This window comes from Nelumbo nucifera, chromosome 7 (assembly GCF_055504915.1).
Source record: "Nelumbo nucifera cultivar China Antique chromosome 7, China Antique-T2T, whole genome shotgun sequence".
Classification (NCBI taxonomy): domain Eukaryota; kingdom Viridiplantae; phylum Streptophyta; class Magnoliopsida; order Proteales; family Nelumbonaceae; genus Nelumbo; species Nelumbo nucifera.
Genome location: NC_142655.1, coordinates 13,319,205 through 13,345,755, shown reverse-complemented (window position 1 = coordinate 13,345,755; position 26,551 = coordinate 13,319,205). Strand labels below are relative to the sequence as shown.

The window sequence follows — 26,551 nt, the reverse complement described above, 5'->3', positions numbered from 1 at the left end:
TCAACTAATTAACCAATAGAAATCAAATTTGTAGTGAGATTAGAAACAAGAAGGATCTTGGTAAGAGGGAAAGATGCAGTGGGTGAAAGCTCAAGAGACAGATCACTACTACCAATGTTTAACTTTTCACCATTAACAGTAACAATATGTTTATGATGGGTTTCAGTAAGGTTACTTGGTTGGTTAGGATAGGCTCTTGTCATGTGGTTAGTAGCTCAAGAGTCAATGATCCAAATATGAGAAGGAGAAGCACAATAACCGAAAAACTCACCAGGTAAGCCAATAGCAGAAAGAGCAAAAGTAACAAATGTTACCAATTGTTGAATGTTTTCCTCAACCATAGATGCTAGAGAATCACCTTTAACAAAAGAATCACCACCAGTAGTAGATTTCTTACTCCCATGTGCTACAATAGTAGTGTCAATTCCATAGGTAGATCCTTCCAATTTTGTAGGAATAATATCGTCTCTATCGGAGGTCATTTCAACAAAAAACAACAATCCAGGCACAAAGATATCAGAGACAACCAAATTCAGCAATCAAGAACTCAAGAAGACAGTCCAAAAAAGGCAAGTTTTTAAGACTGACGAGTCTAAAACCTTTCAAATATGAATTTGAAGTCTAAATCAAATAAATGGGAAGCAAGAAAACCCTAGGACGACACCATATGTAGGGTTATAGGTTGATCGAGTTCATCAAATTGAGAGAAAACTGTGATTTACCAACACATCAAGTGTCTTCTTCAAGAACAAGGAGGTATCTTGTGTTGATCGAAATAGTCCTTAAAAATCTCCAAACTATAAACTAAGTGTAGAGATAAGAAGAGTTTGAGAGAACCCTTCAATCTAGAGAGAAAAACTCAAATCGCAAGCTGATGTAGAAGGCCTGAAGTCCAAAAAAGGAACTGTACGGTGTTGCCGCCCCAAGAAGAAGATCAAAACTCCTTCGAAAACTTCACCAAATCAGATGTTGTTTGTAGGTAGAATAGATCAGTTCTAGGCGACACCAGATCTGAAGTCCAAAGTTGTTGTAGTCCAAAAAAGGAAACTGTATAGTGTTGCCACCCCAAGAAGATCAAAACTACTTCGAAAACTTCACCAAATCAGATGTTTGTAGGGAGAATAGATAAGGTCTAGGCGACACCAGATCTAAAGTTTGACCTTGAACCAATGTCTCCCAAGAGAGATCTAATGAAATCTCTCCTACTGGTTGCGCAAAGAAGACTAAACAAAAAAGGGTTGATCAAAACAGCCCTAAAACGACATGATTACTACTAGTGAGGTTCAAGAGAGAGAAAATAGATTTGAGAGCAACTTGCTCTGATACCATGTCAACACTCTTCGATGAATAGAGAAAAAAACAAGAATAATCTTAGAGGTGTCAAGAAATGAACTGACCCCCACCTCAAAGAGTCTTTTATATATTAAAAGATATATACAAATTATAAGAATGCCCATATAGGGCTGAAAGAGAAAAGAAGAATAAGATGTATAAGTAATATACAATAGGGACTGTACTAATAAGATACATCAAGTTACAAAGTCTCTACATACAAATCATGCTTTTCATGAGTTATTCAAACTCGGCTCATTAAAAACTCGATTCAGCTTGGTTTAAACAAAGCTTAAAACCAAACTCAGATTCAATATGTAGGCTCATTTACTAATTGAACCAAGCTTGAGCCTATTGAAACTCGGCTTGTAATGGTCACAAGCCTAATCGAGCTTATATTATATATACTATTTTTAATTTTTATATATAATAACATAATTTTTTATATGTATAAATTTTTTTTTTTTTTGTGCAGCTTGGCTCATTATCAAACTAAAGCCGAGCCACTCAAAAATACAAGCTTTTGAGTTGAGACAAACTCAAGCTCAAGCCGAGATCAAGCCTCATGTTTGAATAACCAGATATTCAACTCAACTCAGCTAAATTTAGATCCATCCCTATCCACTTGTATAACTAATCATCCCTTTAATAATATTGCACCAAATCAAAGAAAATGTAACATAAGGCTTCTACCATTCAACCAAGGATCAAAACTTCATAATGTATCAGGTCCTATCAATTTGATACCTACCGGTTTTGAAGCCTATGCATTATAATATTCCATTTGTTAGCTGATATAAACCAATACTATGATTAAATCATGTTGAAATGCTCTTTTTAATTGACTTTTTCCGTTCAAATTCAAAATTCAAAGCTCCCACCAACTCTCTTCCTATATTAACTCCTATAATCTCATTAATTCTCATATTTAACTCCTAAATCTGTTATACGATGATGTGGCATCGGTTCTTTATTGATGATTTGAGAACAACATTGACAAATTAAGTAAAAAATTAAAAAAAAAAACGGTTCTGATTTACCAAAATCTCAATTGGTTCATAATTTTGATATTGATGAACATTTCACCATGTAGAGTTGGAGAATTTTGAGATATTTCACTAATTTTGCTTAGATATTTGGAAAAATCTAAAGAAATAGGAAAGTTTTCTAGAAACATAGAGTTAGTTAATTAAATGTCAAGAGATCATTAGAAAAAATGCAATTCCAGTTTGTTTTTTCAGTTGTTTTTTGGATATCATATCTTTTCCATATCAAAATCGAACCTTTGGAAAAATAGATTTCTAGGAGATTTTGTACCGTCACCGAACAAATGGGGATATTTTGAGGATATATTGTCAAATATTGTCTATATTGTGAACCATGCTCTCAATACACATTTCCATATCAAGATTCTTGATACTTTGAACCTTGGTTTTATATACTTTACTTATACTTTTCTAAACCTAGATTTAGCATTATTCATGTATTTTTTAGGGATCTATTTGAGTTTTACTAGTGTATCCATATATATCCTAATCTTTCTATCATGTGTATCCAAAGCATATCATGATACATCTTAAAATTACCTTTCAGATACTGTTTGCATTTCTGATACTTTGGTCTTTCCATCAACCAATCAAGTCGAAAATTTTGAGGCCTTCTGAACAATCAATATCACTATTAACCTTTCCCACAGGTCCTCAATCCAATGACCTATGATGCAATACTAATAATGAATGAAAAAAGTTGCAGCTCCAAACATGGAAATAAAATCTGACTTGTCTTTCAGACTTCGAAAGACATATTTAAACGTAACAAGTTTCTAACAATATAATGTCCCATACAAATCATCTGAAACTAGCCCTGAGGTTTGAGACTTTGAGGCGAGTGGTCTACCTAGTTTCTTTGAGGCCTATATTGCAATACTAATAATAAATGAAAGGTTACAGCTCCAATCATCATTATCCATGCCTTATCCCAACTATATGGGGTCAACTACATGAATCATATTTCACCAATCTGTTCTATTTAAAGCCATATCCACTGTAAAATTATTAGTTTAAATCAGTTCTTAGTACTTCCACCCATGTCCTTTTTGGTCTATCCTGTCCCTTCAATGTGTAACAAATCACTTCTAAGTGGCATAGTTGGTGTTCTATGCACATGCCCAAACTATCTTAGTCTACTCTCATTTTATCACCCATTGGTGCTACTCCTAGGTTCCTACAGATAACTTCAATCCTAATCCTATCTAGTTTTTCCATTCATCCATCTTCGCATTTGCATTTCTGTCACATTCATTTTGTGGACATGTTTGTTGACTGCCTAACACTGTTGCATACAACATAACTGGCCTTACAACTGTCTTAAAGATTTTTCCTTTTAATCTAAGTGGTATTCGCCCATCACAAAAAGTCCAGGTGCACCCCTCCATTTTGCCTATTCTGCTCTAACTCTTTGGGTGGCATCCTCCTCAATCTTGCCTTTATTATGAATTATTGAACCAAGGTACCAGAAATGGTCACATTGAGTTATCTCTTGGTCTTCAATCCCAAGTGTATCTTGATATACTCTTCTTAAGGCATTTGACCAATTGTGGTAATAAAATACTTGACTAGCCTTTGAGAGGCTTATATCTAAATGTAACTAGTTTCTAACAACCAAATTCCCCAAGTCTATTACTGCAAATGCACAAATCATTTGAAACTAGCCTTTGGGTTTGAGGTGATTGATCCACCTTGTTTCTTTTGAATAAGCACCTACATGAATAAGGCAAGTCCGAAAAGCCAAGACCTATCTATGCAGTACAAAGATCAGAGACCTAATGGCATCTTTATGTTCCATTGTATATACTGATGCTCAGTCTACTGCCAATTCTTTTATGGTTGAACAAGAAACAACTTTTAAATGCACATAACAGATATAAACATGTGGATATGACAAAAATAGTACACATGAAAGGATTGGAGAAATAAGATTTTATTATATAAGTAGGACATAGGAATGAAAACAGAAAGAGAAAAAAAAAAGCCTCTAAGCCCACAAGAAATTCAATACAGTGTTGAGGATCCCCTTTGAGTACCTTATCAACATTGATGCTTTACTGCAGAAAGTTGCTTCTTGAGCTCCAAGACCTCACGACCATACGATCCCAACTGTTCTTTCAGTTTCTCAGATGCCTCATGGAATTTCTTGTCCATGAAAATCATCTCATCTACTGACTCCTTGTATCTTCCACGAAATGCATCTAGCTTTGCTTGTGTGTTGCGGAGCCTCATTCTAAGTTTTGCATTCATAATGTTGTTTGCATTCTCCTAAGGTCCAACATGTTATGGAAGAAATGTTACATAAACACAGTGAAATCCAAATAAGTTATTCCAATATACATATGAATGGAATAGATATTCAAACCCCTAATTGATCCACCCTCACCTTATAATAGCAACTCATGTTAGTAGCAGGTGGTCTGAAACCAGACTAACCATTCTATCAGGCACAAAGTCCAGCAATATAAAACCCTTCTTATACTTATTTTCATACACACAAATTTTCCTACAGGTAAAATCCATTCATGCCATGGATGTGAAGACCCTGGCAATGCTGTTGTTTGATTTTTCTCTATTCAGATGACTTCACCAAATTTAATGGAAATAACTATGCTTGATGGACTAAGTCAGTTGAAGTATTCTTGATAAAGAAAGAGAAATCTAGATATCCTATTAAAGATGAGCCCCATCCTAGTATGTGCAACTATTTTGGATAGAAAGAGGATGCACAAATTAAAAATGGTTGTGGAATAGTATGGAACCAAAATAAGCAGTAGTTTGATTTGATCTTTTTAGAAAAATGAGTAATAAAACCATATGAAAAAGATATATTTAAGGTCAGGCAATAATACTCAAATATATCAAATATTTCAAAAGTTCTTTGGTACATAACAGGGAGATATGAGATGAGTAATGAAAAGTGACTCCGGATCTCCTGCCCACGAGAACTCTGCCCATGTCTACCCACAACACACTACCCCCGTGAATTGGGAACATCTCCCCCTGCATAATAAATACCATGTAGGAGGATGAGATGTTCTCCATGTGTGGCTGCGATGTTATGTGGGTAGACGTGAGTAGAGTTTGTGGGCAGGAGATCCAGACTCTTGAAAAGTACTATTCAAAGTTGAAGGGACTGTGTGAGGAATTGAATATTTACCATCCAATCCCCTTCGATTTGAGGATAATGACAAAACAAAGGGTGAATTTATGTGGCAAAAATATTTTGAGCTCAAATCTGAACAATAACCTGTTTGGGAAGTTTATAATTGCCTTCCCTTTCAGATGCCTTTAATAGACTAGAGCTTTTGTCTAGATCTAGTAATACTAGTATATCAGATCACTCAACACTTGTGATAGTGAGAGAAGTACAAGGTTGGAGCCTATTAAACCTACTTCTAGTTTATCCTTTTACCTGTGTAAAATGTCCCACAATTTCCTTTTAACTTTGACTCTTAGAAAATTAACCAAATCTCTAAACTATTCTACTACACTTTTTCTCTCTTTTCTATGTCTTTTAGTATCTAAGGATGAAACCAATTGATTGGCATTATGAGCACAATAATGATGGTAGTTTGGGCATTGCAACATTTTAGTTTTCAACCTAGTGTCATTCTCCACATGAACACTACAATAGTCTCGGACATCTGTCATTAAAAAATTTGGAGATCAAAGTCCCTTCTCCCCATCTCTTAAGTTTCTTGAGAGTAAAGCTTGTTAATTTAGTAAATAGTATCATGTGCCTTTCCTATGTGTGGGACACCCTAGCATCATTCTGATTTTTGTGGCCCTGTATGTGTTACCTCTAGGTTGGGATTTTGATATTTGTTACTATTTGTAGATGATAAGTCTTGAATAACATGAATATATTTAATTAAAGATTACTTTGAATCGTTTTCCATATTTAAATCTTACTTTAAGTGCAAAGACAACCCAATTATACTATGTATTACAATGTCATGATGTTGCTGAATATAGATCCCAGTTATTTGATGAGTTCCTCGATGCATACAGGATGAAACATCAACCATAATGTGTTAAAACACCTAACTAGAATGGTGTGGCTGAAATGAAAAATCACCACCTATCAGAGTTTGCTCATGCTCAGATGGTTCAAATGCAAGTGCCTAAGATCTACTAAAGTGACCCCAGATAGCAGGGACCAGCATTGGGTAATGACCTTTCTAGAGACTCACGGCAAGATCTTTTGACTTCTAGCACATCTTCCAATAGAGTTGCAATTTCACAATTTGTTAATGAATTGTCCCTAAAAATTTAAAAAGAAAAAAAGCTTACATTCTGAAACCTAGTTTCCAAGGTAGAATATCTCTTAGAGAGTTCCTCCATGTCAACTCTGGCCTGAAATAACTGTATAAAATGACAGAAAAAAGTTGTAATCATTTTAAAAGATTTTAGAAGGACCACAAAAGTTGCAGGTTAATTCCAATCATCTTACCATGTCATCATAATTTTTCTTCAAGGTTTCCATCTCAATTTTAAGGGCCTGCTGCTGCTCATCTTGAGCCAACAATTTATCTCTTTCTTTCATCATACTGAAAATCTGGTTTTTAAGATCCTGTAAAGCGATAATTTGCAATTCAAAAAAAGAAAAAAACAAAAAAGATTAAAGCAGCTCAAAAGAAAGGGCTTGGAACCTTATAATAAGCATAGTAACAACATTTAAATATTAAAAAAAGAAAAGTGCATTTTTTTCTTGTAGTGCTGATTTGGACACAACCATTTTTTATGAATATAGCATTCCCCAATTAATAGCTAGATATTTATAAGACAGTACTTGCATATACTAATTCCTTAGATAATCCAAAAACAAATACGCACAATCTTCCATCCTTTAACAACATGCCATGCATTAATTTGTCTCTCCAATTTGATCACTGTAAGGATCTCACCAAGGGCATTGAGAAAATGGACACTTGTACTAGGAAACCTCCAAACGTTTCCTACAACTTCATGAGACACACCACCTTCTCCTTAATGAGCTTATCATACAGGTCTTCATTATCTCCTTATAATCCTCTTCCCAAACAAGATAGTCCTTTTTCAATACAGGTTTGTCAAGGAGTCTTGTAAGTTTTCCATAAGACGTCTTTCAACTCTTCCAATAATCCACCAACACAAGGTGGGTGGGATATTAGGGCTGATGTGGGCTAGAGAACTAAACATGTTGATGACATGAAGATTGTTGAGTTTTGGGCTGATATCACTTGTTTTTATTTACATAGCATAGTTAGGGAGTTATTGGGCCCAAGGCCCATTAGTTTATGCTTAAGTTAAGAGTATTTATTTAGATTTTACAAGTAGCTGACTTACTAAGGGCATACTTGTCTTTGTATTCAGTTTTTATTTGTGTATATAAGCTAGTGAAAGACGCAGCCAGACCTATTTTTGGCTTCTCCAATTCTTTTCAATTTCTCTCCTCTTTTCTTCTCTGCATAAACCTTCTCTTCTCTTTCTTTTTCTCTTTCTTACACAGGTTTTATATCAAAGCAGATCTTCTAAACTTTTCTACTAAGATAATTCTAGAATCAACTTAGAGTATTCTGGATTTTTTTTTTATTGTTTTGAATTTGTAGTATTTTTTCTGTTTTAGGGTAATTTGTTAATGTTACTTAATGCCACTAGAGTTTAATCAGATGATCATGTTCTTTGGGTCATGCTCAAGGTTTCATGAGTATGAGTTATAATGTTTTCACTGAGCTGAAGCTTGTTAGTGGTGTGTCAGTAATATGGATGAATATTAGCCTTAGCCCTTTTATTTATTACAAATACAAGTAAGCCACATCTAGGACAAAGAATCAGTGGAAAACATTTTCTGAGTTAGTGCTTCTCAACTTGAACAAGAAACCTAACTTCTCACACTTAACAGTGGTCAGAACAAAAAACCATAATTTAGGTACAACCATTGCTGATTTTTGTGTCAAGACAATGAATGCTATACATGATAAGTATTACGTGATTCCATAATGTAATTCCTTGTGAAACTGTGTCCACACTATAACTGATGCGTGCATGTCCTTAATTGAGGAACTATACCAGATATGGATGTGATACTTGGATAGTTCTTTTAAGAAACCGGATCACTACACAAGCAGCTTTAGAAGGAAAGACTGTGTTTTGGCTAGTCAGAGTAAAGTAAAAAAAGATCTCCTAAGGATCTTTCTCATGTCCAATGCATTGAGTGAAAGGAGTATGGACATCAGGCATCTAAAGGTAAAAGGTGAAACTTTTGTGTCTACTGCAAGAAGAAGGAAAACATCTTACTGGAATACAGACCAAGCAGCCACATAATTCAAGACAGTGCAAGGTGCAATTAAGGTATATCAGGAATCTCCTTCTAAAGAAACAGGGGAACATAATTTTCAAGGCATCTAGGTGATTCTGGGCGACATTGGGGTGCCTAGTTGCCAAGTCACCAAGGCAATAAAAATTTTATAATATAACAAACTAACTTTTGGCTAGTTCCCTAGTTTTATATACCATTCAACATGAATATTAATTGAAATAATAGCAATTCTCTTTATTAAGAACATTAAATTTCCACTAAAAATGTGGAAAATCATCACATCTAAAAGATAAAAATCTTTTACATATATTAATTTCATTATTTTCAAAAATAATACTACTATAATGAGTATTTAATAGAGCAATTTCATATCAATTAGCAGCTAAATAAGGTTATAAACTTTATATGACAAATATTCAAGATGGAAAGTAAAATAGAAAAAAACAAGCATGGGGTTTCTGTCTTATTTAATTAGAGAGATAGAGAATAGAAAAAAAAAAGAGCCTCTTTATAATTCTATTATTTCTTTCCTGTTTTTCTTTCTTTCTTTTTCTCTCCTCAAAACAAAGATGCAGATATTCAAAGTTTAATATTATTAGGCAGTATAAATTTTTGAAATAGGTTGATACAAGTAAGTAGAAGAATCAGGGAGTATTTTTTTTCTTTTGGGTAGAAAGAATCAGGGAGTATTGATACTTGATAATATTGAAATACCTTCTACTTACTAGCAAGCTTGTAGTAGTTCAAATTGGAATTAAGCCAGGAATGCAATCTTTAAGTGTTTCTGAACAACGATTATGGAATCTAGTGCCACACCTTCTCAGTACATCCATTATCTAGCAAGTGCATCTTTTTGGTAAAGTTGAAGTTAGATGGAACTACTGGTCTATATAAAGTCAAAGAATATGGGCTCTAGTTATTAGTATGTTGCTGTTGCATGAGCAAGGCTCTTAATGGGCTTAGTTATTCTTTGTTTTATTAGTAGTCTATTGTCTTTATTTGCTGCCACCCACACTTATGGACAGACTTTTCATTTCATTAATTATTGTAATCTGCTCTCATATTATGAAAAGAATGGACCACACAACCTCTAAGTATATGCCCCCTAATCTTCTTCTTTCAGCACTGTTCACCCTTCTTACCAAATAACTAAACTTGGAATCACTAAAATAATTATTTACTTAAACAAAGAGAATAACTAATGAGACAAAAAAATTAAAAAAAAATGAAATGGAATAAATAAACCAACTGGTTTAACACCTTAAAACAACTCAAACTTTAGATATGAGAAAAAGAGAGGCATAAGTTTCTAATGTTAACACCCATTTATGCTAGACCTTCTTTGATAGCATCCCATCTCAACTGAGGAAATTACCTTTTGAAGAAGCCAAGGTTCAACAAGCCCTCAACGAGATAGATAGGGATTAGTTGCTGGGACCTGATGATTTTTCATTAGCATTCTATAAAAGCTTTTGAGCTTTTTTGAAAGACGATAAAGTGATGAGATACTTGCATGAACACTCAACTCTAATTTCTGGAGGCTAATGCTACCTTCATCTGTTTAACCCCACAAATTCAAGGGGCAATGGACATCAAGGAGTTCAGGCCAATCAATCTGATTTGCAGCATTTACAAGGTGATATCCAAAATGTTGTCAAGCAGGTTGAGAAAGGTCCTGGGCTAAATAATTTTGCCATCCCGAGGTGCCTTCATGTAGGGGTGCAAGTCGGACAGGTCGGACTAGGTTTATGGTTAACCCAGGCCCAACCCTAAATTTTGGGCTTAAGGACCGAGTCCGGACTGAGCCCGAGGTCAAGCCCAATCTTCCCAACCCAAGCCCAGACCAGACTGTAATGATGCACTTGGGTAGGGCTCAAGCCCGGGCCAGGCTCAGGTTGGTCAATGAACCAGCTCTAAAATTATACATGTATGTATGCATTTGTGCAAAAATGTAAATGTATTTATATATCTAAATATGTATGCAAATATATATGTATATAGATAAATATGTATACAAATGTCTTTACATATATATATGTATGAATGTGTATAGCATAGTTTTCAAGGCACCAAGGCGAGGCTAGGCGACAGGGGGTCGCCTAGTTGCCTAGGCAATGGATTTTTTTATGTAAAAAGCATAGGTCCTAGGGTAGTTACCTAGGTACCAACTACGATAACCATATTTCCTTAATAATTATTCATAATTTTCATAAGAAAAATATAAAGTTCATGTTAAAGTATAGAAAAGAAAAAGAAAGAAGAAAATTGAAAAGGTATAGGGGCTGAACCCTTATTTTTGTTATGGGAAAAGAAAAGGAAAAGTAGAAGGTATGAAAGATATGGAAGAAAAAGTAGAAGAGAAAAGGTATGATAATGTTTTGATTAGACAAAATTTTAACTTCTACCTTACTGATTGGTTCAGGTTTTGAAGTCTTTGAGGGTTCAATACAGCATTTAGCAATGTTTGTGTTGATTAAACCTAAGAAATAAGAAAAATAAAGAATAAAAAAAGTATTTTATAATAGAAAGTACAAAACTGCTTGGCGATTAGGCAAGGTGAGCCTCCAAGGATGCCTCGTCACCTAGGCGCCCACATAGGCATCGCCTTGACAACTATGGTGTATATTTGGACCAGGTTTGGGCTGGGTTCAGGCTATGTAAGGGCTGCGTCCAGGCCCATCCCAAAAAATAAAAAAGCTCGAATTCTTGAGCCTGAGCCTAGCCTGAGGATCGAAAATCCAAGTCCACCCCATGTAAAATTTCGGGCTGACTCGGCTCAGGCTGGGCCCACCCAAGTTGCACCCCTACCTTCATGAATGGTTGATAAATTCTAGATGGATGCCTCGTTTCCAACAAATATATAGATTCAAGAACAAGACAAAAGGTTCCAGATGTGATATGTGAAACTGCTTATCTAATATCTACGTTCATGCTTCCCATCATGATCAATGGAGTTCCCAAGGGCTATTTTCAGGCGAAAGAGGATTGCACCAGGGGGACCCTTTATCCCCATTTTTATTCATAATTGTTGCTTAAACTCTCAGTCTGCAAGTGTTATAAGGGCAGGAGGCTACATTACAGGTTTCAAGGTTTCAAAGGGCAGCCAGCCAGTCACTCTAGTGTAATTTGTGGACAATTCACTCATCTTTACTGAGCCCAGCCATCAAGACCTAATGTTCTTATGGTTACTAATGTGCTTTGAAGCAGCATCAGAATTGAAGACCAACTTGCAGAGAAGTGAACTGTTATCACTAGGAGAGATGCTGGACATTGAAGAGCTTGCTGCCACATTGGGATGTCATACAGGTATGCTTCCTTCTAAGTTCTCAGGATTACCTTTGGGTGCAAACTACCAATCCAAAGAAATATGGCTTCCTATTTTTTAAAGGATGAAACATAAATTGGCTGGTTGGAAGAAGGGTTACCTATCCAAAAGCGCAAAGATTACCCTCATTCAAAGTGCATTATCAAATCTGCCAACGCATTTTCTTTCATTATTTCACCCATGAACTCAGTCTTGCAATCTCTAGAGAAGCTTAAATGAAATTTTGTGGGAAGGCAAGACATAAGAGAAGAAATTTCAACTAACAGCATGGAAAGAGGTGTGCTTGGATAATCAAGGTGGTGTTCGCATTAAGCAATAAAAATGATGAGGCAGGCCTTTGCTAGGACACTAATCAGGTTCAAGATCCCTATGGCTGCAGTTTATGGAAAGTTATTTTGAAAGATAGGGATTGTCTCTTCCATCTCATTTCACTTAACCTGGGCAATGGAGAAAATATCAGTTTCTGGAGGAATCATTGGTGTGGCAGCAGGCCATTATGCCTTGCTTATCCAAGCATCTTTGATTTGTCTCTAGACAAGGATGCTAAGGTGAGAAATTATTATGAAGCCACTGGTAAACAAATAGTATGGATTCCCAGGCTGAGAAGAAACGTGAATGACTGGCATATTTTCTCACCTCTCTTTTCGGGAAAAGTAAGTGGTTCCTTGGAGATGGATTTGGAAATTGAAAATCCCATCCAAGGTCTCCTTTTTATAGATGGCAGCTATCAAGGGCAGGATTTTCACTATTGACAATCTAAGGCCAGGAAGAATGTAAATAATCAATTGGTGCTATCTCTGTGGAGTGTCTGAGGAATCAATAAAGCATCTTCTCGTTCATTGCGAGTTCACATACAAAGCTTGGGTTCAGAGCTTGAGGCTGTTCCACACAACCTAGGTTCCTCTACCTGGCATTAAATGCTTGACCACTTCAAGGTGTGTGAAGAATCTCAGTAAAAGGTGTACCAGCTTATGGAACATGGCACCAGGAGCCATCTGTTGGTGTTTGTGGAGTAAAAGAAATGGCAGAGCCTTTGAAAACATGAGCCATCTGGTGGAAATGGTGTGTGAAAAGGTAGAGAGATGCCTTATTAGATGGGCATCCATCATTAAAGAATCTGATGGGTTTAAATATATGCATTTTTTGTAATCATTGGTAAATGCTGACAGGGGATGATAATTTTGTGGTGTAATCTGTAATATTATGGTAGTCCTGGCCCCTGCCCTCTTTTATGTTTTGCTTTGAGGGATCTCTTTAATGAAACAATAAACTAAAATAAATATAAGGTAAAGAAGGGACTTACATCTTGGCATCTTTTACTCTCAATTTCAAATATTTTCAGATCATTTCTTAGCTGATCAATCTCTGAAGACTTCTCCATGCTACAAAAGTGAAATATAATACAACATATAAGAAAAATCATATCTAGGAAATTAACCATTATAAGCAATGAGAAAAAATTGTGCGGTCTCCATAAGAGCACTATCAAAATATACATAAATTGACAACTGTAATGATAATTAATAGCTGTATGAAGCAGGTAGAAAAAAGAGTGGAAAGAAGAGAAAATATGAAAGAAACAAATGATGAGTGATGCAACTCTCAGCAGTCAGATGATTTTTATAGACTTCTATTAACTAGGTACAACGACTGTTACTGCCCCTAGCTAGTGTGGGGACAGAAATTACAACATTACTTAAACATAACAGTAGAGGAAGTGACATGAATGCCCCTATAGGATATCAACACACTTAACAACAACCAACACCCAACCGAGATAAAATAAGATTTTATAAATTATTTGTGCTCAATAGAAGCACCAATGTCCATTAATGCCGTTGGATGCAGATAAGATTTATCAGTGCCAAACAGTAAATTTCAGTTCACCCATATTCATTTTTCAGGTTGCCAACAAAAACAAGGTCAGTGACCTTCTATGAATATCAGTTGCCATAAATTTCTGTTGGTTTTCATACTTTAGAATGTTTCAACCAATTTTCTTTGAATTTCACAGTGTGCCAAAAGATACCCAACGACAGAACCAAGGGATATCTATTGGGTTACATAAACTTCAGTGGAAGGTAAAGATAAACAGTAAAAGAGTATACAATGCATTTAGCCGTTATACACCAAAACTTAATACAGAAAACCAGACTAGTAGTGTATGCTATGGATTGGAACCTCAAAATTAATTGGGAATCATGGATCATATTTTCTGGGTTTCCTACATAACTTTGAAATGATTCACACGTCAGAGTATATGTAATTTAATTAAATCTACCATATTCTAAAAGGGATTGATTGTTAAGATGCAATACAGGACATGCACAATATGATCCCAATCTAGATTGTTAGTGTTCCTGTTTTCTTCTAGAAAAGAGAGAAGAGAGGAGAAGAGAAGGAGAAGAGAAGAAGGCTGTTTGGGAGCCAAAAATCTAGGCAGGTGGTGCCCAGTCTTCTATTTATAATAATATTATCAAACATAAGGGTAAAAGTACTGTTAGTGAAGGGGTATTTCGGTCTTTGTACCTGTTGAGATTGCTGAGTTGTTCTATTATGTTAGTTCGAGTGCCTCTTACTTGAATAAGGGCACTGATGTCTTTTCCTATCACATTAATAATATAATAACAGGTCTGGCCGAAAGTAGGGTTGATTTTTTTTCCCAATTTTCGAACCAGACCTTTTCTCTCTTTCTTCCTCTTTCTTCCTTCTTCTTGCTTGCTTGCTTTACTTGACTGCTAACAGACAAACAGACTTCTAGGGCAGGCCGAACTTCAACATGGTATCAGAGCCAAATTAAACAAATCAGACTTGCCTAGAATTCTGTCTTCTGCGCATTCGACCTAGGTTTTTTTTTTCTTTGATTTCTCAGCCGTCGATTGGAGATTGGGAAAAGGGCTGAAAAGGAGTGATCGCCCTCTTCCCTTGGAGGTGTCTATGCCTCCGGTTGTGTCGTGTGTGGTCGATTGCTGTGTTTTCTAAGCCCTCCCCTAATTAATGTAGGGCTGGTACGTGTGGTGCAGTGGGTGTTTTCTTTCTTCGTGTGGTTGTCCTTTAGGCAATGAGGTAAGGAGTTTCTTTTATGCATAATTTCTGTTATGAAGCACATAAGAGGGATGCTACAGATCGTATGGAGGGGTTTCAGATTGTAGTGTGCTAGGGTTTATGCTGGTTTGAGTGTGATTCGAAGAGCAGTGGTGTTCACATAGTGGTGAAACTTCAGGTAGCTGTAGAGTAGGATCTGTGGTGTTACAGTGCAACTTTCAGCACTTATTATTGCTGAAATCAGTGTGCAGAATTCGGTGAAGTATCAGTGTGCAGTGTGTAGTGTGCAGAATTCGGTGATAAAAGAATTCAGCAATGGGAGATAACAGTGATAGTAAACCTAATGTGATGATATCTACAGACTACCTGAATGTCCAAATGACCTCCATTAAACTGAATGGGGAGAATTATGTCCCTTGGGCTAAGTCTATAAAGGTTTTTCTGAAGGCAAAGAAGAAGGTGAAGCACATAAGAGAGGAGAAACCCTCCACTGCTTCTCATGAGTACGAAGACTGGGAAAAAGAAGATGCACAGATCATCACGTGGTTATGGAACAGTATGGAACCCAGAATTAGTATGAACTTCATGTTTCTTGACACGACCAAAGAGGTGTGGGATCATGCTAAGAAATTGTATTCTGGTCAGGACAATACAACCAGGGTATATCAACTGTATCAGGAATACTTCAATCTGCAACAGGGCAATCAGAGTCTTAAGGAGTACTATGCCAGTATGAGAAACATCCGTAATGAGTTGAATGTCTATCACCCTCTCACTCCTGATGTCAAGATTCAACAACAATAGAGGGAGCAGCTTGATGTGACTCGGTTTCTGGTGGGACTGAAATCCGAGTATGAACCAGTACGAGCCCAGATACTAGGAGGATCAGCCCTTCCATCCTTAGAGGAGGTGTTTGCTCGACTTTGGAGGACTTCCATTGGATCTATGGAAAACCCTAATGTCTCAGATAGAATAGCATTTGCAGTGTCGAGAGGTCGAGGTGTTAGAGGTGGGGCTCGAGGAGCCCAGTCTAGCCGTGGTGGCAGTAGTGGCTCAGTATATGGCCGGAGTGGTAGTGGTGGATCTACACATACCCGTGGTGGTGGTCATACTGGAGGCAGAGATTCAGGGGGAGCTCGTGGTAGAGGACGTGGCTCGGGTCCACGGAGGTGTACTCATTGTAGTTTGGATGGACATACTATTAATTACTGTTATGACTTGCATGGTCCACCCTCGACATGGGCCAATCATGCCATGACTAGTGACACCAGTTCCAATTTTAGACAGGAGAACCGTTCAGCTGAGCAGATGCCTCCTACCTCTTCAGATGGTCCAGGCAAGGAGATGGTGAGTGTTCCTCGTGATGAGTATGAAAGGTTTGTTCAATCCATGTCGCAGCAGAACACAACTACTTTTGCACACTCAGGTATGGCTTGTTTGGCATCCACACCCAACCCCTGGATTATTGACTCTAAAGCCTCCGATCACATGACTGGAACTCCAAGTGTGTTTTCTTCTCTCACTCATTGCTCAACATCACAATCTGTTACACTTGCTAATGGCTCCACATCATCTATTTGTGATGTTGGTAATGTTGACCTAGACCCGGTATCCCTATCCTCAGTTTTGTATGTACCTAAGCTTCCATTTAATCTTATGTTTGTTAGTAAGCTGACCAAGTCACTTAAATGCTCCATTACATTTTACCCCTCTATGTGTGTTTTTCAGGATCTCAAGACGGGGATGAAGATTGGTGGAGGGCATGAAGCCGGTGGACTGTATTATCTTGATGGTGGTGGAAAAATGTCAACAACCCTTCAGTCATCTATCTCTCCTCTCCAGTGGCATTGTAGATTTGGTCATCCTTCGCTGCAAGTGTTAAAGTCTTTGGTCCCTTCATTGAGTCAACTTTCTGTTCTAGATTGTGAGTCGTGTCAATTTGGGAAACACCATCGTGTTCCCTTTAGTTCTAGGGTTGATAATCGTGCATTGAGTCCTTTTTCTTTAATTCACTCAGATGTTTGGGGTCCTTGTAAAGTGATGTCATATAATGGATATAGATATTTTGTTATTTTGGTTGATGATTTTTCAAGGATGACGTGCCTCTAATTAATGAAGGAAAGAAGTGAATTATTTACCATCTTCCAGAAATTTTATGCTGAGATTCGCAATCAATTTGGCGTTCACATTAAAATTTTCCATTCTGATAATGGCCGTGAATATTTGTCTTCATCTTTTCAAGAATACTTGGACCAACATGGCATTATACACCAAACTTCATGTACTTACACCCCACAACAAAATGGGGTGGCTGAGAGAAAGAACCGACATCTTTTAGAAACGACACGCTCCCTCATGCACCACATGAATGTTCCCAAACCCTTTTGGAGTGATGCAATGCTCACCTCTTGTTTCTTAATTAATCGGATGCCCACGTCTATCCTTGATGGTCATTCTCCATTTAATGTCTTGTTTCCCACCATGTCTCCGTTTCCGCTTTCTCCTCGGGTATTTGGGTGTGTTTGCTTCATCCATAATCTGGGTCTCAGGAACGACAAGTTAGATGCACGATCTCTTAAGTGCATATTCCTTGGCTATTCCCGGACTCAGAAAGGGTACAAGTGTTACCATCCCAGTTCTTGTCGTTCCTTGGTATGTGCTGATGTTACCTTCTTTGAGTCTACTGCATTCTTCGTGGGGTCCGATGATGCTTCTTCCTCCACATCACCTCCTCCTCTTCCCCTTCCTGTGGTTGATCCTCTTCCTCTTGTTCCAGTCGTGCCTACATCCTTGCCTCCGGTGCCACCGTCCGTTGACCGTCCACCTATCCGTCACGTGTATACACATCGCCCACGTGTATCGGCTGCGACTCCTCCGACTTCATCACCGTCGACAGATCCAGCTCCAAACCTACCACCAGCCTCCGACTTTGATCTTCCTATTGCCTTACGGAAAGGTAAACGCACTTGTACCCTTCATCCTATTTCCAATCATGTTTCCCTTACCTTTCTGTCTCCTATCGCCAGTTCATCTCTTTGTTATCCTCGGTGGTTGTCCCTAAGGATGTCCAGGAAGCCCTTACTTCTCCAGAGTGGTGCCGTGCTATGGAAGACGAGCTCTCTGCTCTCCATCATAATCACACTTGGGACCTCACCGCTCTTCCTCTTGGGAAACAAGTTGTCGGTTGCAAGTGGGTTTATACAGTTAAGTACTTGCCTGATGGTCGTGTTGAGCGCCTGAAGGCGCGATTGGTAGCATAAGGGTACTCCCAAACCTATGGTATTGACTACACAGAGACTTTCTCCCCGGTTGCTAAGATAGGGTCAGTTCGCGTTATCATCTCTCTTGCAGCTATGTATGATTGGCCCCTATATCAGTTGGATATCAAAAATGCATTTTTGCATTGTGATTTTCTCAAGGAGGTCTACATGGAGCAACCACCAGGGTTTGTTGCTCAGGGGGAAGATGGTAAGGTATGCAAACTTAAGAAGGCTATATATGGACTTAAACAGTCCCCTCAAGCATGGTTTGGTAGGTTCAGTGAGGTGGTCAAGAAGTTTGGTATGAAACAATGCCAAGTTGATCATTCTGTCTTCAGTCATGACTCTCCTGCAGGAAAAATACTACTGGTGGTGTATGTAGATGATATCGTTGTTACTGGGAATGATAAAATGGGCATTGACAGGTTGAAGGCCTTTCTTCAGGAACACTTTCAGACAAAGGACCTTGGCAAATTGAAGTACTTCTTGGGCATAGAGGTAGCAAGATCTAAGCACGGTATTAATCTGTGCCAGAGGAAATATGTACTTGATTTCCTGGAAGAAACAGGTTTGTTAGGTACGAAACCAACTGAGACACCTATGGAAACAAATACGAGGTTGAGCAGTGATATGGGTGAAGTATTTGAAGAGCCTGGCAGATACCGACGACTTGTAGGCAAACTAAACTATCTTAACCATTACTCGGCTAGATATTTCATTTGCGGTTAGTGTGGTGAGTCAGTTCATGCAGAAACCTTTGGTCCCTCATTGGAATGCAGTGCTAAGGAATGTGAGGTATTTGAAAGGAGCTCCTGGTCGTGGTTTTCTATACAAAAGTGGCGGAAAACTGGAAATAGAAGTATACACCGGTGCTGACTGGGCCGGTTCTATGTCTGATAGGCAGTCTACCACAGGCTATTGCACTTTTCTAGGGGTAACCTGGTGACGGAAAAGTAAGAAGCAAACAGTTGTGGCAAGAAGCAGTGTAGAAGCAGAATATAGGGCTATGGCACATACTGCTTGTGAATTAGTGTGGCTAAGGAACCTTCTACAGGAGATAGGGTATGACATTAGTACTCCAATGAAGCTCTACTGTGACAATCAGGCTGCAATTCATATCTCTTCTAATCCGGTGTTTCATGAAAGAACCAAGCACATTGAAGTTGACTGTCATTTTGTGAGAGAGAAGGTGCTGAATGGAGTAATAGAGACTGCATATGTTAATACGTGAAACCAATGGGCAGACTTGTTTACAAAAGGTTTGAGTTGGGGGAGAGTGGACTACATATGTAACAAGCTGGGATTATATGATATATACTCACCAGCTTGAGGGGGAGTGTTAGTGAAGGGCTATTTCGGTCTTTGTACCTGTTGAGATTGCTGAGTTGTTCTATAATGTTAGTTCGAGTGCCTCTTACTTAAATAAGGGCACTGATGTCTTTTCCTATCACATTAATAATATAATAACAGGTCTGGCCGAAAGTTGGGTTGATTCTTTTCCCAATTTTCGAACCAGACCTTTTCTCTCTTTCTTCCTCTTTCTTCCTTCTTCTTGCTTGCTTGCTTTACTTGACTGCTAACAGACAAACAGACTTCTAGGGCAGGCCGAACTTCAACAAGTACATATATACCCCTGGCAGCAGACTCTAATAAAAAACGATAAAGAAATGCTAGAAACATGCTGATAACACCCTAGAACTAACAGTAGAAATAACTCTAACAACACTCCCCCTCAAGTTGGGCTGAATATGTCTATCATGCCCAACTTGTCACATAGCTCATTGTGCTGCAAGTACGGAAGTCCTTTTGTGCAAACATGCCAACTGCTCCTTGGAGTTGACATAAGGAATACATATTTCACCTTTTTCCAGTTTCTCTCTTATGAAGTGCTTGTTCACTTCAATGTACTTTGTCCTGTCATGAAAGACAAGGTTAGTAGCAATGTTTATGTCTGCCTATTATAACAATAAAGGGACATAGTGCTGTTAACAGTGAATCCAAGCTCCCATAGTAGATTCTTCAACCAAAGTACTAGAGCTTGGCACTAGAGCTTACAACAACAAATGTACAGTACCCACTCAAAGATTTTCTGTCATCCACAGCACCTGCCCAATTGGCATCTATGATAGATTTCCACTTTCAGATGGCTATGCTTACTAAATAGCAAACCAATCCCTGGATATTTCTTTAAATACCTGAAAATTCTTTCTACAGCCTCCATATGTGGTATCTTAAGGGAATGTATGAACTGCCTTAGAACTCCAACTAGATAAGCAATGTTTAGGCATGTCATAGACAAGTAAAGTAATCTTCCCACTAGTCTCTGAAACGGTTTCACATCCTCTAGAGGTTCACCATCACAATCACCCAGTTTATGATAAACAACCATAAGGGTGTCCACTGGCTTTGCACCTAGCTTGCTTGTGTCTTGTAACAGATCAAGGTTGCACTTCCTTTGAGAGATGAAGATACCCCTTCCTGGGCGGGCAACCTCAATCCTAAGGAAGCACTTTAGAGGACCTAGATCTTTCGCCTCAAATTGGGAAGCTAAGAATTCCTTCAACTTTTCTCTCTCAAAGCTTCAATTCCCTATAATGATGATGTCATCCACATATAGTATCAGCATTGCAACCTGTTCCTGACACTTCTTAACAAAGAAAGTGTGATCAAATTGACATTGTTTAAACCCTACTTGCTGAACTGTCATGAAACTTACTGAACCATGTTTTGGGAGATTGTTTTAAGCCATAGAGAGACTTTCTTAACTTACACACATTATCTTCACTTCCTTTGGCACAGAGAAATGATGGCCGAACCATATACACCTCCTCTTCTAGATCACTATTTAAGATGGCATTTTTTACATCAAGTTGGTGCAGTTCCCAATCAAGATTTGCAACCAATGGTAAAAGGACCCAAATTGAATTTATCTTTGCTACTGGGGCAAACATCTAATCATAATCAACACCATAGAGTTGAGTGTACCCCTTTGCTACCAGCCTTGCTTTGTACCTCTCTATTGTCCCATCCACCTTATCTTTCACTGTAAACACCGATTTACACCCCACTAGGCCTTTACCTATTAGAAGATACACCAACTCCCAAGTGTGATTCTTACGGAGGGCATTAATCTCCTCCTTCAAAGCATCTGTCCGTTCAGGGTGAGTCAAAGAATCTGCCACATTTTTGGGTATGGGAATACTATCATCGACAGATATGAAAGCATGGTAAGAGGGAGAAATATGATCATAGGATACATAGTGGGTAATGAGGCGTTTTGTAGTGCATGGCCTAACTCCCTTTCTTTAAGCAATCAAGATGTCAAGGTCATCCACAACCAAAATGGGAACAAGCGAATCAATAGGAACAAGGGTACCTGACTCATTTAGACATACCTCCTGGGAGTCTGACGGTGTCAGTAGCTCAGTATCAGATAGCTCCACATCTTTAGAACACTGTTTATATCCACAATGCTTACACAGAAAGACACGAAAAGGAGAAAGATCCAGAATAGAAGGAAGAGAGACATGAAAAACCTACTTCTCCTCCATACTACTCTCCCTTTGAGAAGAAGCAAAGTAGAATGGTTCAAACTCGAAAAAGGAAACATCCATAGAGACAAAATACTTGACCAATGAGATCAAAACACCGATAACCCTTTTGAGAGGAGGCATACCCAAGGAAGATACATGGAATAAACCGAGGGTCCAACTTACCATGAGAAGGAGACAAATCGTGGACAAAGGCACGGCAACCAAACACTCATAGGGATGGAAAATAAAGGAGACTAAGGGAACAATAACTGATAAGGGGCCTTGTTCAACATTATGCAGGGCATGTGATTGATGACATATGCAGCAGCAAGTACAACATCTATCCAAAAATGTTTCTGCACATTCATATGTAACATCCACCCTCATGCTACTTCAAGAAAGTGTCTATTATTTCTTTCTGCAACACTATTTTGTTGTGGTGCTCTCGCACATCATCTCCTATGAAGTGATCCATGGAAAGTAAGAACTCCAATGAGCTTGCCATGGAAATATTCTTTTGCATTGTCTGATTGAAAAATATGGATCTCAACATGAAATTGTGTGAATCCTCTGGAAGTCCCTTACAATATTTGGAACTTTGTCTCTAGTACATACAGGAAATACCCATGTATAATAGGAAAAGTCATCAATTAGTGTGATAAAATACTTATACCCACCCCCTGAAGTAATAGTAGTAGGCCCCTAGACATCAGAATACACAATGTGAAAAGGGAAACTTGATCTTTTATTACTTGAATGAAAATTTTTTCTACATTGTTTGCTCAATTAACATGTTTCACACTAGAAATCTGACACTAAACATGACTTAAATAAAAAAGGAAACAAGTACTTTAATATTTCAAAGGACACATGACCTAGACAATTATGATACAAAAAAAAAACTTGTCTCCTATTGGATTGTGCAGCGGATTTTTTTGTAGATTTATGAGTTAATTTTGTTGATTATATGTTTAGAAAGGAAGTGGGGACCACAACATACTTGTTGGGACCCTTTGGAGTGTTTTGGAGTGCCTTTTTTAAGTTCTTTATTGAGTTTTTGTGTTCAACCACTATATAAGGGCATATTTGTCTTTGTATACATTTTTTACTTTGAGTATAAATAATAATGAGGGGGCAGCCAGATTTGATTGCTCTCTCATTCTTTTCTCTACTCTTTCTCTTCTTCTTCTCTCTATAGATTTCTACTTGGTATCAGAGTAGGATTTGAGCTTTTTCTGTGCTCCCATCATGCAACCATAGATCAGCCGACTGCATGGTGAGTGTGTTTAAGGAGGTTTCTAAGTACTAGAAGGGTGTTTAAGGTCTCTGAAGGAGATAAATCCATTCTTTCTCACCTATAGTTGTTTTCCTAAACTATCCTGAGAATTATGGAGGGCTGGAGCACTGAGCAAAGTTCAACCAGTGACATGGGACTGGGTGGAGGACTAAGTAAACTGTGGAGCAAGGTCCAAAGAATCTTTTGGACTTGGGATTATTATCACAGTTAAGTTAGATGGTACAAACTATTTAGAATGGGCACAATCAGCCAAGATGGCTATTGGAGCTCATGGGAAACTAAATTATCTTACTGGGGATGAAAAAAAACCTGATAGGCAGATAAAGATTCCCCTCGATGGGTACAGGAGAATTACATGGTGATGTCTTGGTTGTATAATTCAATGTTAGCACATATTGGTAAGAATTTTTTGTGGGCAAATATAACAAAGGAAATTTGGGATGGAGTGACTAAAACCAATTCCTAGAAATAGAATATAGCTAGAGCCTATCAATTAAGGAATTAGGTGATTAATACAAAACAGGAAGATAAGCCTCTTGCTATGTATTTCTCCATTGGCAGGAGATAGATCACTTAGAAGTTGTGGTTTGGGATAGTATAAAGGATGTAGAAACCTATCGGAAGTTGGTAGAGAAGAATAGGGTCTTTGAGCACTTGGCTAGACTAAACCCAGAATTTGATATTGCTAGACAACACATCCTTTCCAAAGAGAGTGTGAGTCTTTCTCAAGCTTATGCATTTGTGTCTAGAGAGGAGAGTAAGAGCAAAGGAAGTAGTATGATTAGCGTCTAGACTCTACTAGCCACTTGAAAAACTAGAACCAATTGAATCCTTCTTACTCATAAGCAATCCAAACTTTTCCAATTCAGCTTTGGTTGTTGCCATTGCAATGGACTCCAAATTGGCTTGAGTAAGAGGTCCTAGAGAGTCTCCAGTAACTACCACATTTGCATTTCCCTTCTTGTTCTTGACCCAAGCTAGTATGAGATGTGGATGGAGCTTCCAACAAGTGTCTCTAGTATGCTTAGGCTTCTTGCAATAGTCACACACCAAGTCCTTATCCTCCCTCCTGACCTCACTACTGCCCCTGTCTCCATTTGGCTTAGGTTTGACTATACTAACCATAGCCAACTAGTCAACTCCAGACTATCTCAACATGACAGGTCAAAGCACATTGAAGTTGACAGGCACTTCATAAAAGAAAGGGTGACAGCCGGAGAAGTTTGCCTGCCATATGTATGTCTCCTCAAAGTTACAGTTGGTTGATATCTTCACCAAAGGGGTTGCAAAGAACAAGCTTGAACATGACCTATGCAAGTTGGGAATGTGTGACATTTACTCCCAGCTTAAGGGAGAGTGTTGAGGTTTTTTGTGTAGATTTATGAGTTAACTTTGTTGCTTATTTGTTTAGAAAGGTAGTGGGAACCACAGCATACTTGTTGGGACCGTTTGGAGTGTTTTGGAGTGCCTCTTTCAAGTTCTTTATTTTTTTGTGGTCAGCTGCCATATAAGGGCATACTTGTATTTGTACACATTTTATACTTCAAGTATAAATAATAATGAGAGGGGGCGACCAGATTTGATTGCTCTCTCATTCTTTTCTCTACTCTTTCTTCTCACAGAACTTCCACTTTTCTTCATCTTTTTGTACAATTTTTTTTATTTCTGCATATTTATATTGATCGACGCAACTGACCATGCAACTCTGAAGATGACACCAAGAAACCAACCTCATTGTTGAGGGTATAGAGACCATCTACTAAGCTACCTCTACCAACCGTCTTCCTAGAAGTTAGATCCTGAAAAACACATGAACCAGGAAAAGAGGTTATACTATAATTTAAAGAGTTTGTGATACTACTAATGGAAAGCAAATTGATAGGAAGTTTAGGTACATGCAACACATTATTAAGGTTTAAGGCCATGGGGAAGGGATATTGACCCCTGGCCTACAATGGAAAAGAATGATCCATCTATAAACCTCACTTTATCTCTCCCTGACAAAAGGTTGTAAGACTAGGAAAGATTTGGCTTACCATTCATGTGGTTAAAGGCCCTTGAGTCAATGATCCAAGTGGAATCAGTGGTAGTGGAGACATGGAACACAAAGGCCGCATTACCTAATGTAGATGCAAATGAAGTAGAATGGGTCATAGTAACTGAACTGTCCATCTGGCACAAGGCCCTACCATATGATTCCAGATGATTATGGAAGGAGTTAATGATATCCTCCTTGGGGTTAGAACCAATGGAATGTTCCCAAGTAGTACCGGTAGACACCCTTGCAGACTGAGTATCTTGAGCTGCCATATTTGCTGCATTATGCTTCTTTTGACCTTGCACCTTACCCTACTCTTGGTTTTTTGTAGCCCACTTCGGCTTCCCAATGAGATCCCAGCATACGCCGGCAGTGAGCACACAACTTGTCGTTATCATCAACATTCTTGGCATCACACTTCTTTCCCATATTATTACCACCTGCTATAGCCCCCTGACTTGTAACCATCACACTCCATCTACTTTCCTTAGACTGGACTAGAGCATACACCTCTTGAACTAAAGGCAACTCACTACTTCCCAAAATCTGAACTCTGAGAAGCTCATACATAGGGTTTAATCCCAACAAGAAAGCAAAAACCCACTGCTAAGAGACCAACTTCTTATAAGCTTAGGCATCATGATCAAGTTTCCACCCTACAGTCTGATAGTAACCAAACTCCTTCCAAACTATAGTAAGGGCTCAATAATATGCTGACAAACAACAGTCACCCCGTTTACAAGTTGAGGACTCAGCCTATAACTGATAAATCTTGGCATAGTGTCTTTGATCACAATAGGTTGCTTTGTCTTGTTCTGATATCTCACTAGCAATCTCTGCCCACATAAAGTTCGTCTTCAGGTAGTTTAGACCATACTGTTCTCCTAGTCCCACCTATCATGTTCAGTTGTCCCACTCTTAGGTTCTTTCACTCTCCCATTTATGTATCCAACCTTTCCCCTAGCTGTAACATAAAGTTTTACACCTTTACCCCACTCCAAGTAGTTTAGGCCATTTAAAGAGGTAATTGGCATGAGGAAGATCATAATCTCAACTCCCATACTAGTTGTAACCCAGATGAAGCAGAATCATTAGTTGCCATAGTAATTAGTAAACAGGTTCTACAAACCAAAAAGAACCACTGATGCACAAAAATAAATGTCCCCACCCAATTACTACCACCCACAACCACAAGTAGGGTGCAAAACACAAATTAATCTGCTCTCCAGAATGAAACACCACTAACAGCAACTAACCAGTCCAAACACTTGTGTTCTAATCAGCATTAACCCACAAATCACAAACTCCAAGAGAAAACAGCACATGCCTGTTACAAGGGGATCACACAACCCCTGTACAGCACCTACATGA

General features: G+C 38.2%; 1 protein-coding gene across 14 annotated transcripts in view; it reads right to left on the bottom strand.

Moving 5' to 3' along the window:
- The window catches only part of LOC104611318 (P-loop containing nucleoside triphosphate hydrolases superfamily protein), a 98,981-nt gene that overhangs the window by 4,349 nt on the left and 68,081 nt on the right, over positions 1 to 26,551 (bottom strand). For 12 of the 14 annotated variants that reach the window (XR_016078871.1, XR_016078874.1, XR_016078872.1 and 9 more), the window contains 4 exons: positions 13,311 to 13,389; positions 6,835 to 6,954; positions 6,675 to 6,746; positions 4,415 to 4,646 (listed from right to left, as the gene is read on the bottom strand). Coding sequence is in view for 8 of the 14 variants with exons in the window: in XM_010278321.3 (XP_010276623.1) it covers positions 4,419 to 4,646; positions 6,675 to 6,746; positions 6,835 to 6,954; positions 13,311 to 13,389 (499 nt within the window). In the remaining 6 variants the exon portion in view is untranslated. Of the gene's footprint in view, positions 1 to 34; positions 469 to 4,414; positions 4,647 to 6,674; positions 6,747 to 6,834; positions 6,955 to 13,310; positions 13,390 to 26,551 lie in introns of those variants that run through there. The other 2 variants (XR_737614.3, XM_088892352.1) reach the window with 2 other exon arrangements.